Below are 15,519 nucleotides of genomic sequence, written 5' to 3' on the forward strand. Positions count from 1 at the left end.
CTGAAGACCACTTAGAACTTGATAAAAAGCAACTTTATTAAGAATTTAAGCTGAGCAGTGATGGCACACGCCTTTAATCCCAGCATTCTGGAGGCAGAGGCAGGTGGATCTTATAGGCCAGCCTGGAAGCCTGGAGTGAGTTCGAGGACAGCCAGGGCTACACAGAGAAACTGTCTCAAGGAGGAGGGAAAGGAATTAGGAAAAAGGAAGGTATAAGCCCGGCATGGTTTATACTCTGTTCTTACAGTCCTAGTCATTTGGGAGACTGAAGCAGGGGGATCACTTGTACCTAGGAGCTGAGGAGAGAGAGGCAGCCAAGTATGGTCATACATACCTTTAATTCCAGAACTCTAGAAGTGGAGAGACGGGCGATCGGGGTTCAAGACCCAGCCTCGGCTGTACAGGTAGTTTGAGATCAGCCTGAGCTATATGATGACCCCACTACCACCATATCCAAAGCCGCAAACACTAACAGCATTGAGCTGACTCCTGCTGAGCTCCTGACCCTATGACCAAAGATGTGTGTACTGTGTCACCGGGTCCCAGGGAGATTGCCAGCCATGGGACTTCATGCTCTCATACAGAAACTCCAAGCTCATGCACAGGATGGGCTGCAGCCCACATCTGTCTTCTACCGGTAGTTTCCAAACATGTCTTGGAAGCACCTCTGGCTGGACTTGGTGTGCAGACAGAGAAGGCTGTCCCTGCACTCAGTCCCTCTGGATCTGTCCAGCTTCGCCAGGCTGGGCAGCTGTAGAATGGATTTAGAGTCCTGGAAGGTGTGGGCTCAACTGTTTGCTGGAGGGGATTCTGAGGTTCTATACTGAATTTGAAGTATCCTAGAAGAAGAGCTGGGGTATCAGTTCCCACAGTCGTCTACAGGCAGAGTCACCTGCCAGCTCCCAAGTCTTCCCTGACCCCTGTGGACACCCCAGGCTACCTCCGTCTCCTAATACAAGTGCCTTGCAAATGGTGTGGAGGTGAGGTCAGTCAGCCCCTTGTGCTGACACACAGCTTGTTCCTTTGTTGTGGCTATCACGTAGGTTCATCTGCCATCCCAGAGCCTTTAGCTGTGCGTCTGAGGGGACATTCCAGTTATGGCGTACCTGGAGAGTGCTGGTAGTTTTCCAACGCTCCGTCTTCTGTCTTTTGGTGATGGGCTTGTGATAATATCCCATGTTAGGATTTAATTTGCATTTTCTGGTGATTGCGGGATAATTTGATGACTTCTCTTTGAGGACACTAGTCTTTTGCCCAGTTCCATGCTGGGTTGTCTGTGCTTTCCTTACTGATCTGTAGGAACACCCTGAGTATTCTGGGGTTCTGCTGATACCTGAGGCAGGAACTATGCAGTGAAAAAGAACAGAGCATCTGACAGAAGGGTGATGGGATGAGGGAGTTCCCACGGTGTACCCTCTAGGCAGGAATGGTATCCATGTGCCATTGGATAGCTGATGGAGAAGCCGGTGTTGTGAGGTACTGCCTGGTGGGATCCTGGAGGGGCAGAGCAGGAAGGCAGAGAGCACGGTGTACCACCTGAGTCTCCTTTCCAAAGCCACAAAGCTCCCTGGCAGACTTCACAGGGTGTCTTGGTATTCATACAGACAGAGGAGAAGAATTGAGCAGGAGGTGGTGGTCACCAGGTTCATGTGGCCAGTCTATGTACGGTCACCCAGAGGTGAACACTGGTGCTCTTTCTGCCTCCTGGCTGATGGGTATGGAGAGCCGGCGAGCACAGCTGTACAAAAACCCTACATCTGTTTCTTTTGTGGGTGTTATGACCAAACCAAATAGTTTTTTAAGGATTAAAAAATATATTTACTTAGGGCTGGAAAGATGGCTCAGCTGTTAAGAGCCCTGGCTGTTCTTCCAGAGGACCTGATTTCAGACTCCCAGGACTCACATGGTGGCCACAACCATATGGCTTCAGTTCCATGGGATCTGATGCTCTTCCGATCTCTGTGGACATCAGACATGCACGCAATGCAGACATACGTGTGCACAAAGTACTCATACACATAAATAACAAATCTTGGTTTTTAATTAAATTTTATTTTAGATTTATTTATCTTATGAGTATGATTGTTTTGCATGCATGTATATGTCTGTACCGTGTGTGTGCAGTGCCTGTGGGAGCCAGAAAATGCCAACAGATCTTCTGGAACTGGCATGAGGGACAGTTACTAACCGTCATGTGGTGCTGAGGACTGAGCTTGGGTCCTTGACAAACAGCTGAGCTCTCTCTCTAATCCTGATTCTCTGTGTGTGCATGCGCATGTGTGTGTATGTGTGTGTCCGCATATGTGTGTGTGTGTGTGTGTGTGTGTGTGCGCATATGTGTGCATATGTATGCCTGTGGAGGCCAGAAGAGAGGGTTGGATTTTCTGGAGCAGTAGTTACAGGTAGTTAGTTATAAGCCACCCAAAGTTTTGTATGTGCTGGGAGCCCATCTCTGGGTCATTTGGAAGAGCAAGACACTCTCATGGTGCTTCTGTGTGTGCGCGTGTATGTATTTAATTATTTGGGAGCAGGGGAACTTATGGGTACCCATGCCATAGCGCACCTCGAGTTCAGAAGACACCATAGGGAAATTCACCGTGTGACACTGGGGATATCCAATTCGAGTCCTCAGGCTTAACAGAAAGCACCTCTATCTGTTGAGCCATCTCACCAGCCCACATCATGTTTTTGGTTTTGTTCTAAATTGCATATGTGCATATGTATGTGTGTATGTGTAGGAGTGCATATGTATGTGTGTATGTGTATGAGTGTATATGTTTGTATGTGTGCATATGTATGCATGTATGTGTATGTATATGAATGTATGTTATGTGTGTATGTGTATATGTATGTATGTGTGTATGAGTGTATGTGTATGTGTATATGTGTATATGTATATATGTATGTATGTATGTGTATGAATGTGTATGTGTGTATGTATATATATGTATATATGTATGTGTATGAGTGTTTGTATGTGTGCATATGTATATATGTGTATATGTATGTGTGTATGTGTATGAGTGTATATGTTTGTGAGTATGTGTGCATATGTATGTGTGTATGTGTATGTATATGAATGTATGTTATGTGTGTATGTATATATGTATGTGTGTATGAGTGTATGTGTATATGTATATATGTGTATATGTATGTGTATGATTGTACACAAGAATGCAGGGTCTCAGAGGCCACAGGCACTGGAGCTCGAGCTGCCCAGTGTGGGTCCTGGGAACCAAACTCAGGACCTCTGTAAGAACAGTGTACACGCTTGACCACCAAGGGGTTTCCAGCCTGGTCGCTATGATTTTGATATGTGTTTCCTGGGCGGTTAATGAAGCATCTTTGCATATGTATATTGGCCATTTGTGCATTGCCTTTGGGAAAGTCTGTTGAAGCCAGTTTCTGTCGTTTTAGACTTTAGTATGAATGAGACAACCTGAGTCAGTTCTTTCCTTCCATCATTCTGGGGCTTCTGGGGGTAGAATTCAGGTCACCAGGCAAGTGTTTTTAGCCACTGGCCCATCTTGCCGGCCCTCGGAGATTTCTAATGGGTTTGTTACATTTATGCATTTGGATGCTATATGATTTTCAAATGTGTGCTTCATTCTGTGGTAACATACTCTGTCGATTTGTCCCTTGGTCTGCTGAAGTTTTGAGGTTGGGGTTGGTGTCACCTGCTTCTCTTTTTATTGCCTGTGCTTTTGATGTCCAAGGAGCCACTGTCCAGCCCCTCGCAGAGCTTTATGGCTTTGGGTCTCCCTTTTCTTTTCCTTTTTTCTGTTTTTTTAATAGAGCCAGGTGTCCTTGCCCTGCTGAATTACTGAGCCCAGTCAAGAGTTTAAACTTTGGTCTGTACCTGGCATCTCAATTATCTTGTAACTTGGTATATATGATTTCTTGGCCCGTCAGGGTCATGAGAAACCTCTCTACCCTGAGAGACCCAACAGGAGCTTCTTACAGACAGGCTGGTGCTGTTGGACTTCTGGTCTGACACAGAGTCGCTGAGGTTCTAGGGGAGCATGCAGCTGGACTAAGGTCCCTCCGGATATAGCATGATTGTGAATGAAGCACACGGCCACACTCCAAGTGAGGCAAGGTGGGAGGGTGGTTAGAGCAGATCTTTAGCACCTGTATCAGGCAATGGGAGGAGTGTCTTCCGCAGCTCAAAGGGAACACAGGGAAAGGGACACATATGCTAATGCAAGTGGCTAGGGGAGAGGGACACCATCCTGTGACAACAGTCGGAATGTGCTCAAGAAGTCAGTGTGAGGGCTACATGTGACCCTAGGAAACCCTAGGGACACTCCAGGATGCACGCAGCAAGTTACACACCAGTGTCTGTTGCAGCATTATGCAAAGTCCACCAGTTTGTGAAAGAGAAAACATGGGACAGTGGGCTGCTCTTCATCATACAGAGGGCGGAGTTCTAACACATCCGCGTAGATGAGCCCCGAGAAACATTGTACGTAGTGGAAGCCAGAAGCAGCAGCACTCACTCTGCACCTCATGATCCCTTACATGAGATAGAACAGACAGTCCACAGAGAATACAGATCTGAGGTTTGAGGGGCTGGAAAAGAGGTGGGACAGGATTCCTTTAGGGGTTATGGAAAGTTCTGGAATTGGATTTATGATTGTTTCATGACCATCAGTGTGCTAGAACCACCACAGTGGGACCATACCTTCATGAAGCTATTGAGAACAAATGGCCTAGACCAAGCTGATAGATAAGGCAAGTGTACTCCCAGGTGCTGAGGACAGAGGGAAGGGGCCACAGAGACCAGACAAAGCCTGCTTATGTAGGCAGGAAATAGGTTTCTGGGCAGAACTTAGACGTGAGGACAGGCTTCAAAGCCAGAATGATAAGGATACTGCTCCCACTTCCAGACCACCACGCCTGGTCACTGCTGTCATAGTTGATAGAAAAGTGCACTTTTCATACAAATCACTACCTGAGCAGTAGGCCTGGGCCAATGCTAAAAACATCTAGAGACTCAGTAACTCTTGTCACAACTTCAGAGAGGAGCTGGGAGTATGGCTGGGTCCTAACAAGATCTCAACAAACACAACTTCCCCCACAAAGAAACAATCAGCAAACTTTGTAGAGCCAGAAGCATCAAGGAAGCTTTCACTGCCAGTGGCCAGATGCCACAGGCCTGTTGAGGCACAGCTGGGGCAGGGCATAGATGGAGAAGGTAAAGGAGCAGGTGAGCAGGGCGATAGGAGGCTACCCTGAGAGTGAATCATGGGGGATCGACTTCCTGTACCCAAGGAAGGCCATCTAATGACTCAACATGCTCACACCCCCGAGCCCTCTAGACCCCGAGGGAGGACATTGCCATGTGTAGCCTACACTGACTTTCAGCCTCCTGTACCCTTCCTGGATTCACCAAAGAGATGGGGCTGTCCCCATTGGACCCAGAATCTTTCCGGTGCTCAGGGACTTTAGTACTGGCTAAGGGTCCCAAGGGGGTGGGTGGGGTGGAAATGACTCTGGTCAGAGTGTTCATTATTCTCCTGGGCTAAATGACATTTGCTTCTGTAATCTGTACATGCAGCTTTGGCTGACTGTGTTGGGGGAGGGGCACTTTCCATGTGTAGAGCCAGAGGAGATTCATAAGCCAAGCCGTGCAAGGCCACCTAGAGCAGGCCTCGTTATGGAGAAGAGTGAGGCTGCAGACCCACCCACTACATTATGCAGTCTAAAGGGAGTTCCTGGAGCCAGAGCTTTCCCATTCCCTTACTCATGTTCCCCAGTGTTTGTGTTACCTGCTTTGTACAGCAGCAAGACACCCACAAGCTGAGGTGGGCATAGCTTCAGGCCCCACCCTCCTCTTATTCATGAGTCCATTGCTCCCGCTTTGTCCCCCTCTCTGCCTCCCAGCCTGATTCCTCATGGGTCCTGCCTTTAGCAGACAATGGCTGAGTTATAGGAACACTGTGGAGGCTCAAGGAACCCCTTTTACTTCTTGCTCCTTAACCATCTACTCTGGACTTCTGCATCCTCCCTTCTCTGCAGGGCTGGGAGTGTAAACCAGGGTAGTCTCCCACAGATTGGTAAATGTGCTACCACTGGGCCATGGCCTACTTGTCTCTTCTCACACGGGATCTAAGCTCTCGCTCTTAGCTACTCACACCCGCAGGGGGGTTGTCTTAGATCTTACTGCCATAAGCCTGTTGTCAAGAGCTCTGCATTTATTTCTAAGGACTTTTCTTCTTATAGCCTAGGCTATGGAACTTACTAGCGATATCTGTGTATTGCCCTTCCCTCCCTGTCATACCTGATGTGGATGTGTGCCGAGCTTCAAAGCCTGACTAAACATCCCACTTAGCCTGTCCTGTCTGCAGGTACCTGAGATTGTGAGTGTGTTACGAGCCAAGCTGCGGGATACCCAGGAGGAACATGTCCTTCCAGCCGCCCAGCACAGCGTGTACCTCCTAGCATCTCAGCACTGCGAGGCTGTGGTGTCCAGTCTCCTGGGGAGCCCCCTGCCCTTTGACAGGTACTCAGTACCCTGAGCTTGTTTGGTGGAAGCCATACTCCATCTTTGGGGCTTTTTTCCCCTGCCTGGCATAGTGTGTGCTCCTTCAGCACCTCTTCTGCACCCTAAGTTTTCTTCATGAGTCCCTGTAGACCTACCTCTCAGGTACCCAAGGTGTCTGTCCTTCTCCATATGTCTTGAGATCCTGGTTACGACTCTTCTTGGACGTACCTGCTAAGCCAGACTTCCTTAAGCTCTCCCTGGTGGCCACTGTGCCTGTCATCCTCTCTGGCACCCAGACTGCCTGCCTGCTGGGCTTCAGTGACTCACAGCACTCAGCACCTGTGAGCAAAACTTCACCACGACCACCGTGGGCCCCTCGAGGAGCCTAGGAACCATGTTTGCCCTGTATTGATGCAGCTCCCTAAATTATCCCTCCCCTCACCAAACTCCTCCTCTTCTTGCCAGCCTTCCTTTTCCCCCTGACGTGAGGTATGGGCTTATTGGTCTCCTCTTTCTTGTAGTCTTAGTTGGGGCCAGAGGTTATTCTTAAGGCCACTTCTGGGCCAGATGGTGTGGTCCCTACCTGTGCAGGAACTGTCCCTGCTATTAAGGTACATGATGCATGTGTCACTACCAGTTTGTATTCATCATTAGGAGAGACTGTGTGTGTGTGTGTGTGTGTGTGTGTGTGTGTGTGTGTGTGTGCGCGCGCCTCTCTTCTCTGTCTCTCCTGTGTGTATCTGTGTCTCTCTTCCCTGTCTCTTTTGAGTGTGCGTGTGTGTGATGGGAGTGTCCCTGGAGGCCACAATAGGGTGTTATGTCCTTCAGAGTTACATATAGTTGTGAGCCATCCCAAACAGGTGTTGAGATCTGAACTCTTGAAAAGCAGCAAACACTCTTAGCTGCAGAACCATCTCTCCAGCCCCTCCTTTGTCACTAGGGTGGAGTTCTCATTTAGGTGAACTTCCTTACGTATTCCCCATGGGGTCTTCTGCCGTCATTTCACTTCCCACTGAGGCACGGATGTGCAGAGGTGGGCCTGCAAGTCCTGGCATCCCTGCGGGGTTCTCTGTACTTGCAGACTTCAGACACCGCTTAGATGGAGGCAGAAGAGGTGTCCAGCCTTCGGGTCCCATTTACTCTTTAGCTGAGCCCTCAGTCTGCCACCAGTGCCCTTCTGCTGCTCCCGGTGGCGGGTGGGTGGCTTTGCCTTATCCTGAGCTCTGTGAGTGGACTGAAGACTCCTTCTGACTTGCTTAGTTTACTGCTCTTGAGATACGAGCTGGCTTGCTCTTACTGCTGTATAGTATGGCTGTGTCTTATCTACCGTACGTTCCAGGGGCTGTTCATAAGCCTTTTGGTTCTGGGCTGTTAAGTAGTAGTGGTGCTTCAATCTTCTGTAGACTATAAAGAGCCCCACATGCATTGGAGTGGGGCAGGTCAGCGAGTTATGCCAAGCTTGTGTGCCAAGACAGGACTTCATGCTTATAAATGGCTGTGAAAGCTGAAGACTACTTCCTGACACACCAGGGTGATAGAAGATGCAGATTTGTGGCCCACCGCCATGCTCGCCCACCATTTGTTATGCGCTACTCTAAGTATGAAGCATTGCAACCAAAGGGTGTGAGGTTCACAGAAGCTTACCTGTTTTGTGCCCTGGCCTTACGGGTGGTGTGCAGCCATCTATCAGAGGACCCGAGGCTGGCTTCAAGACACTTAGGTGCTGGTGTGAATCCTTTCTGGCACTGGGCATGGCTTTGCCATGGCAGGTGTTCGGTGATTCTCACAAACTCTTTGCTCTTGCAACCTGGAGACTTTCCAATGGTATCCATGAAATAGTGTCACAGTCTCTGGCTTCTATTGGCTGCTGTGAAGGGACCCACATGTGACTGGTTCAGTGTCTTTAAAATGTAACTTCCCTTTGGCATGGATGCTCTGTGTCTTGCTGCTCTGAGTCTACTGGGCCTCTGAACTGTACAGTAGTGTTGCACAGTCTAATTTTGTTCTGAGACAAGCTGACCTGAAATTTGCTCTGAAGCTGAGGCTGCCTTGAATTCTTGACCCTCTTGCCTCCACTTCTGAGGTACTGAGATGACAGGCATATACCTCTATACTTGGTCTCATCAATGAGACAAAACCTCAACCTCTTTTCCCCCAGATATTTCTGTTCTGTTTCCAAGCTGCTAACTTTACTGTCTATCTGTCTCACTCTGTCTTCTGAACTCGTTGCTCTTTCTGTTAAATCCTAGGTAGTCCCCCGCCCCCTTCCAGGATCCCACTGTGCAACTCTGGCTGGCCTAAACTGAAGGGATCTGCCTCCTGGGTGCTGGGATTAAAGGCGTGAACCAACACACCTAGCTCTGCCCCGCCCCACAACTTACCTGTTCTCTCACCTGCCTCATCTGGGCTGATACCAATATGTCTAACAAGTGTGATGTGTACTCGATTTTTTTTTTTTTCGGAGCTGAGGACCGAACCCAGGACCTTGTACTTGCTACCACTGAGCTAAATCCCCAACCCCGTCTCTGGTTCTCTTAACTTCATTTTTTTTATACTTCATTTTTTTTTATATTTTTGTGCGCCATGGGGCTTGGTGGCAAATCTCCTTAGTCACTAAACCACCTTGCAAGCAGCAATTCTCTTAGAGTTGCTATTTGTAGTCTGATTTCTAATAGAAATCATAAGTTTGTTGTATGCTATGAGATGGACAGGCTCTCCTGCCACCTGTAATGCCTGAGTACGCTCCACCTGCCTCTTCCTTGTGTCCTTGGTCCTGACTGTGTGCTGTCCCTGGGGCCTGATGCTTCCTCCTTTTGGCAGCTCCCTTAGAGACCCTATGCTTCCCGCCTTAGGTCCTCGGTGTTCGGGCAAGCAGTTTTCCTTCTGCCCTCTACTGCCAGCTGTTTCCAGACCCTGGGGTGCAAGTTCAGATCTGACATCGGGGCACCATCTCTCTCCCAGCAAGATTTGATTCTAGCATGTCCGAGCCTTGTGGAACTGGGGACAGCTGCAGCATAAGGCAGTGTGTTGCAGCCAGCAATGGCTCAAGATGCATTTTTTCCTTCCTGTTGCAGTCACACCTGCGCCCTGTGGCGGGCACTGGCTGTGGAGCCCAGCCTCACTGCTCAGGTCTTAGAGCTGCTCCTGGAGAAGATGAGCAAAGATGTCCCATTCAAGGAGAGCCGGGCCTTCCTTCTGGGCAGTACTGCTGACAGAGTAGCTACACTGCTTCCCCTTGCGGTGAGTAGGGACTCCGGGGCTACCTTACAAGCTGCCCCTGCCCCCACATGAGGCCTGGGTACCCCAAAGGCACCTGGCAGCTGTGCTGGGGCTCATAAAGACCAGCAGGTGTTAGCTCCCAAGGGAGCACACTTCACATTTTATCCTGTGGAAAAAAAATAAACCCAGTCCAGCCACACTTTAAGCAAGAAAGCAGCTGTGAGAATTTCCTCTCCTTTCTAAGGAACCAAGAACAGATGGTCTGAAGTTTGTCCCCACGAAGGCCACACTGTTCCTCTCTCCTGCCTAATGCCCAGAGGACTGAGCTACACAGGGTCCTATCTACTCTGTGGCTTCTTGAGTTCCTCCTACCTCTCCCTAGAGACTTAAAACTTCAAGTGTATATGGGTTCATGCTAAGACTGGACCCCTTTGAATCCTGGAGCAGGGGTACAGGGATTGCTATGGTCTGGAGGGAGATGTGACCTTCTAGTGGCTCTGCCCCAGGCCACCTGTGCACTGAATGAAGTACTGTCTGCCCCGTCATCGGGAACCGTGGTACTGGAGCTCTACCCTCAGCTGTTTGTAGCACTCCTACTGCGAGTTAGCTGTACTGTGGGTGTCCAACTGCCTCGGAACCTGCAAGCCAAGGAGCGGAAAAGCACCAGCCTAGCTAAAGCAGCCAGGAACCTTGATCCCTGCAGGTAATGAGGTTCTCACCTGTCATCCTGTGCTCTGTGTGGTGTGTGTGTGTGTGTGCACGCGTGTGTGTGTGTGCTTGTACAGTGCTGGAGGCACTGAGGGCAGGATGTCAGCTGTCTGGTCCCGAGAAGAAATAAAAGACCTTATCTGAAGAGTGGTGGGCTTGGGAGTGACTTTGCTTCCAAGAACCAAGATCTCTCCCTGGTACAGGTTGGGATGGCCACTTGTCACACCGTTAAACCTGTATTGTCCAGCACTGTGACCTTGATGGGTATTCACAGCTCAAGGCAGGAGTTGCTAACATGCCCTGGGCCTCTTGCTATCCAGGGCTAAGTTCTTCCTGTCTTTGTTTTGCTAAGTCCTGGCTCATTAGGGCAATTGAGGCAGGGTACTCACTTATGATTGGGGAGCCCTGGTACGCCATGGCATCTGACTCCTGCATGTTGGTGCTGGCCTTGCTGCATGCAGCACTCTGAGCCACAGTTTATGCAGAAGCTGAAACCTCAGAGAGAAGAGAGGCACAGCAGTGCACCTAAACCATAGGAGAAGGCCACTCTCTTCTCATTCCCTGACTGCCTATCCAGGCTGTCCGGCTTTGGTTATGGACCTCAGCCGGGGACACTTGAGGTTGGACAGCCTCAGTTTACCCCACTCCTGCCATCACCTCTGCAGAGCTGCTTAGCCACAGCACCTGCACATAAGTCCCAGCAGAAGCCCGTGCCAGCTTTGCTCTGCACAGACACACAGTAAAGGATGAAAAGACAGTAAGTACACCTGAGCCTAGGGTGCTAGGAGCCAGCTCTTCTGCCTGTGAAGACTGCTGGGCTGAGATCTCTTGGCAGCACATAGCTGACAGGAGGTCACCAACCATGACCCAGTGCCTTACAAATGCCATCCTTCAGAGTTCTATGCAGATAGGTACCAGCGGTATCGCAATTGCTCATATATCCCTAGGCCAAGTATATGGCTCCCTTCATAGCTGCTGCAGTGGCCTGAGAAAAACTATGAGCAGTTCCCCCCCTGGGCTATGGGCCCTGGTTCACCCATACTGTGACCAGCAGTGACTCTGGGCCAGGACCACCTCAGTCTTCCTTTGCTGTGGCTGGCCCTGCCCCCATGAAGCTGTTTCTTACAGGTATACTACCCAGTCACCACAGCAGCTGTAGTCAGTGCAGACTACCCTAAGCAACCACATCTTTCCCTGGAGCACGGGTTCCCAAGAGCTGCCTTCCAGTTCTTTTCTGGGGGGTGGGGGCGGGTTAGCCTCTACAGGATGGAACCTGTAGATGTCCATCAAGGGCTGTTTAATAGCACAGCACCTAAAAATACTCACCATGAGGTGAAGCCATTCCATACCTTCTATCTATCTCCTCACTGCAGCCCTCTAGCCTCTAGCCCTGTGCACTGTCCTGTTTCCTAGCACTAAAATTGCACGCTGCCCTAGCTGAGCACCCAGAGGTCCCACATTTATGTCACTAGATTTTAGACAATGCCATATAGTCCTGCCCATCATGCCTTCCGTTGGATGCCACCAGCTAAGGTCTTACATAGCATGCAGGCCAACAAGGCCTACCCTCTGCCTAGATGAGCGCTGCATGAGCTGGATCCTACCTTCCCTCCCACCCTACTGCCTCACTTGGCAGTCATGGTCTTTCGTACCAAACCCATGTAGGAAGTAACCACTGCAGTTACAGGCTCTCAAGAGGTGAAATATCACTGGGAGAGTCTTGTGCTACCTTTGACCCCCAGACCTCAGAATCCACCTTCCAGGATCCTGTGCATACAGGACACTGCACAAGCATCAGAGCTATGGTACTGGAGGGCCATGCATTTCTGCAAGGGGTGTTACCCATTTTGATAAGCCACACTGGCACAGCCATCTGCTTAACTTCTTCCCCAGTAGGGGCCAAATTCTAATTCTAGTTAAGCCTAGGAAGCAACACCATTAGCCCTCCTGCAAGAGACTGGAGTCAGATACTTGCCACAGGAACTTAGGGAATGAGTCAACAGGGAATAGCCCTGTCTCACAATGCTCCCTCCCCAACTCCTAGCTGAGCTGATGTTTCACTGTGGCTTCACTTTAAGGATCTATTCAGCCTTAGTGAGTTGGGCAGGGTCCTCTGTCACCCCTTCCAGAGGCCCCTGTATCCTCAAGATAGACACAGACTATATCTAGGTCCAGGCTCAGGGATGGGCAGGTTTTAAGAGCTAAATATGTGGACTTTGTGTATATCTTAATGACTGTATATTTTCCTGAAGACTGGTAAAGACCAATCTAGCTAGCTCACCTCCAGGCCAACAGGTTGGTCTTTCCCTGAGTTCATTATCAATGAGCACCCACAGGCCTCTCCTGAGTTGGCCCCTTGAAGAATACAGCAAGGATAGGCATGGGTAGCCATGGGAATCCTTTTCTGAATGTGCATGCAAGGGGGCTACACTCCAAGTGACTTGCTGGCATTTGCAGGTCTTGGTAAAGGGACAAGTCAGCCTGTGGGAAAGGGAAAGGCACCCGTGGCAGATAGGCCATCAAATACCACCCATTCTCCACCACCAGCTCTGCAGTGGATGCCCTTCAGGCCTTGCTGCTGCGGAGTGGTAGTCAAGATGTGCTGCGTTGTGTTGAACTGGAGGGAGGCTGGGAGCTGCTTAGGACCTCAGCAGGGCATGAAGATGGCGTTGCCCAGCTGGCCAGGTAAGCAAGCCACATCCTGACCAAGGGGGACATCTGAGGGCATGGGACACATACTTGTCAACAGGCACAGAAGAGGGGTATCCTATGGGCTGGAAAAGGGAGAATGCCTGAGAAGCCCCCTGAAGGCATGGAATAGAATGCCTAGGGCTCTAGCCATGTAGAGCAGGAGGTAAAGTACCGCCTAGAGGTGGCCAGCTCCTGCCTTTTGGGGTCTTCTTCCCTAGTTCCATGGCAAAGTACGCGGGCCCCCGACTTCCTCTGGTGATGAAGGCACTGGGGTGCACACAGAACAGCGTCTATGAGATCCAGAGGGTCACTTCCACAGCTTTCCTGGCTGAGGTAGGAGCTTGGGAGCTCATCATAAGCCTTTCGGGATGAGGAGATGCTTTGGTTTGGGATCAGTGGGATGGAACACGGGCAGATGTACCCTCTGGACAAGCTTGGCCTCCCCAGTCCTTGCTTAGCCTCAGCTGTTAAAACTCAGGGCCAGGCTCTAAGTCAGGTCAGAGCCTCTGAAGACTGGGAGGCCAGGATAGGAGCAGGCCCTCAGCTTCCCCTTTTCAGGAAACCTCTGTAGTCACAGTGTTTGGGCCTAAGCTGGTGAGGGCCTGTGGCACAAATGGTCAGAGCAGCTCTGCCTCCAGCTACTCAGCAGTAACGTGGTCAATGACCTGATGCTCCTGGAACCACTGCTGGACAACCTGACAGCCCGCCTGAAGGACTCAAGTGCCAGTGTACGGCGTCTAGTGCTCCGAGGTCTGGCCAACATGGCCTCTGGTTCCCCTGACAAGGTGGGCCAGCTCCCCAGAAGGCCAGGAGATGTGGCTGAGTATAAGGGGCCGCATGGGGAAGCTTATCTAGCTTACCACTGCTTAGGGACAGGGGCTTGCCTGGAGGCTGGGTCACCTGAATACAGTTGTCTCTTAGGTGCAAGCTCATGGCCCACAGCTCATGACAGCCATGGTCAGTGGACTGGATGATGGTGATGAACCACACAGTCTAGTGGCCTTGGAAGCCATGGTGGGCCTTTCACGGCTGCTGGATCTAGTGGAGCCATGGGACCTACGCTTGGTGCTGCTGCACACAACCATTCGCATCCGGCCCTTCTTTGACAGTGTAAGCTGTATCTTAACCCTCGCCAGCTCCTATAAGTGATGTCAGACATCCCTGTGAGTGCTGAGGTCGAAGACGTTTGTTTCCATCAGGCACTGCTTTGCTGGGTTGGCTCCCCAACCCCAGTGATCGTATCTTCTGTGTTAGCCTCCGACCTCCCATACTCACCACTGCATGCCCACCACAGTCCACCTCTAAATCTGTAGCACAGAAGGGTGGGGCTAAGAATGCAAAAGCCTGCCCAGAAAGGGGGGCTAGTGCTGACAGGGCTGCACCCTGTTAGGAAAAGGTGGAGTTCAGGACCGCATCCATTCGCCTTTTTGGACATCTCAACAAGGCCTGCCCTGGGGAATGTGAGGATGTCTTCCTGGAGCAGGTCGTGGGTGGGCTGGTGCCACTTCTACTGCATCTGCGGGACCCTCAGGTTCCAGTGGCCAGTGTGAGTGATCATTGGGCTTAATGGAAAGGGTGTAGGGCTCAGCCTAATCTCCAGCCTACGAGGACCTTGGGCTTAGCACCCCATTATATCACAGGCCTGCAAGTTTGCCCTGTGTATGTGTGTCCCCCACCTGGAGTGTGCTGAGCTGGCGGCTGCCTTCTACAAGTACCTTCAGGAGGGCCGCAGTGTGCACTTTGGGGAATTCCTTAACTCCACGTGCAAGCACCTGGTGAGCAGTGTGTGGGAGCCCCTCCCCGGGGTGGGCTGAGCACCCTCAGCCCCTGACCCTAGTGTTGTACAGATGCACCACTTCCCTGACCTGCTGGGCCGCCTCGTGAGCACCAACCTGTTCTACTTCAAAAGCAGCTGGGACGACGTCCGAGCTGCTGCCCCCATGTTCACAGGTAAGCAGGCCTTTTCCTTACCCTCGCACACCCCCCAGTTTACACACCACACAGCTTATCCCACCTGCTTCAGGGTTCCTGGTGTTGCATGCGGAGCCTGAACAAAGGACGCAGGTGGACCTGGAACAGCTCATTGTAGGTGAGCACACCCCCTAAATCCAGGACACCTGGCTCCCTACCTGATCCCCACCTTCCCATCTCTGCTGGGGCTCTGCTGACCCTGTAGGCACCCGCAGGGACTAAGTGATTTTCCTGGATTTCAGGATTTTTTTTTTTCCCTGTCACTGGTGACCTCATCGTCTCTAGTAATTCACGGAAACTTCTTAACTGTTCCAAAAGAGCTTAAAAAACACTAAAAAAGGAAAAACTATCTTTCCGTTGGCTCCCGAGCCCTCCCAGCAGAGGCCCGTCTGTTAGAAAGGCAGTGGGCCGCCCCACACACAGGCCCAGGCATGTGCACAACT

General features: G+C 50.8%; 1 protein-coding gene across 25 annotated transcripts in view; it reads left to right on the top strand.

The window, feature by feature from the left end:
• Mroh1 (maestro heat-like repeat family member 1) overlaps window positions 1-15,519 on the top strand; it is a 70,194-nt gene that overhangs the window by 54,448 nt on the left and 227 nt on the right. For 4 of the 25 annotated variants that reach the window (XR_015623672.1, XR_015623664.1, XR_015623676.1 and 1 more), the window contains 10 exons: window positions 9,562-9,727; window positions 10,213-10,409; window positions 12,962-13,099; window positions 13,324-13,438; window positions 13,744-13,890; window positions 14,027-14,215; window positions 14,496-14,651; window positions 14,746-14,880; window positions 14,953-15,055; window positions 15,129-15,194. Coding sequence is in view for 12 of the 25 variants with exons in the window: in NM_001432123.1 (NP_001419052.1) it covers window positions 6,351-6,505; window positions 9,562-9,727; window positions 10,213-10,409; window positions 12,962-13,099; window positions 13,324-13,438; window positions 13,744-13,890; window positions 14,027-14,215; window positions 14,496-14,651; window positions 14,746-14,880; window positions 14,953-15,055; window positions 15,129-15,194 (1,567 nt within the window). In the remaining 13 variants the exon portion in view is untranslated. 25 annotated transcript variants of the gene reach the window in all.

Source organism: Rattus norvegicus, chromosome 7 (genome assembly GCF_021556685.1).
Source record: "Rattus norvegicus strain SHRSP/BbbUtx chromosome 7, alternate assembly SHRSP_T2T, whole genome shotgun sequence".
NCBI classification, from domain to species: domain Eukaryota; kingdom Metazoa; phylum Chordata; class Mammalia; order Rodentia; family Muridae; genus Rattus; species Rattus norvegicus.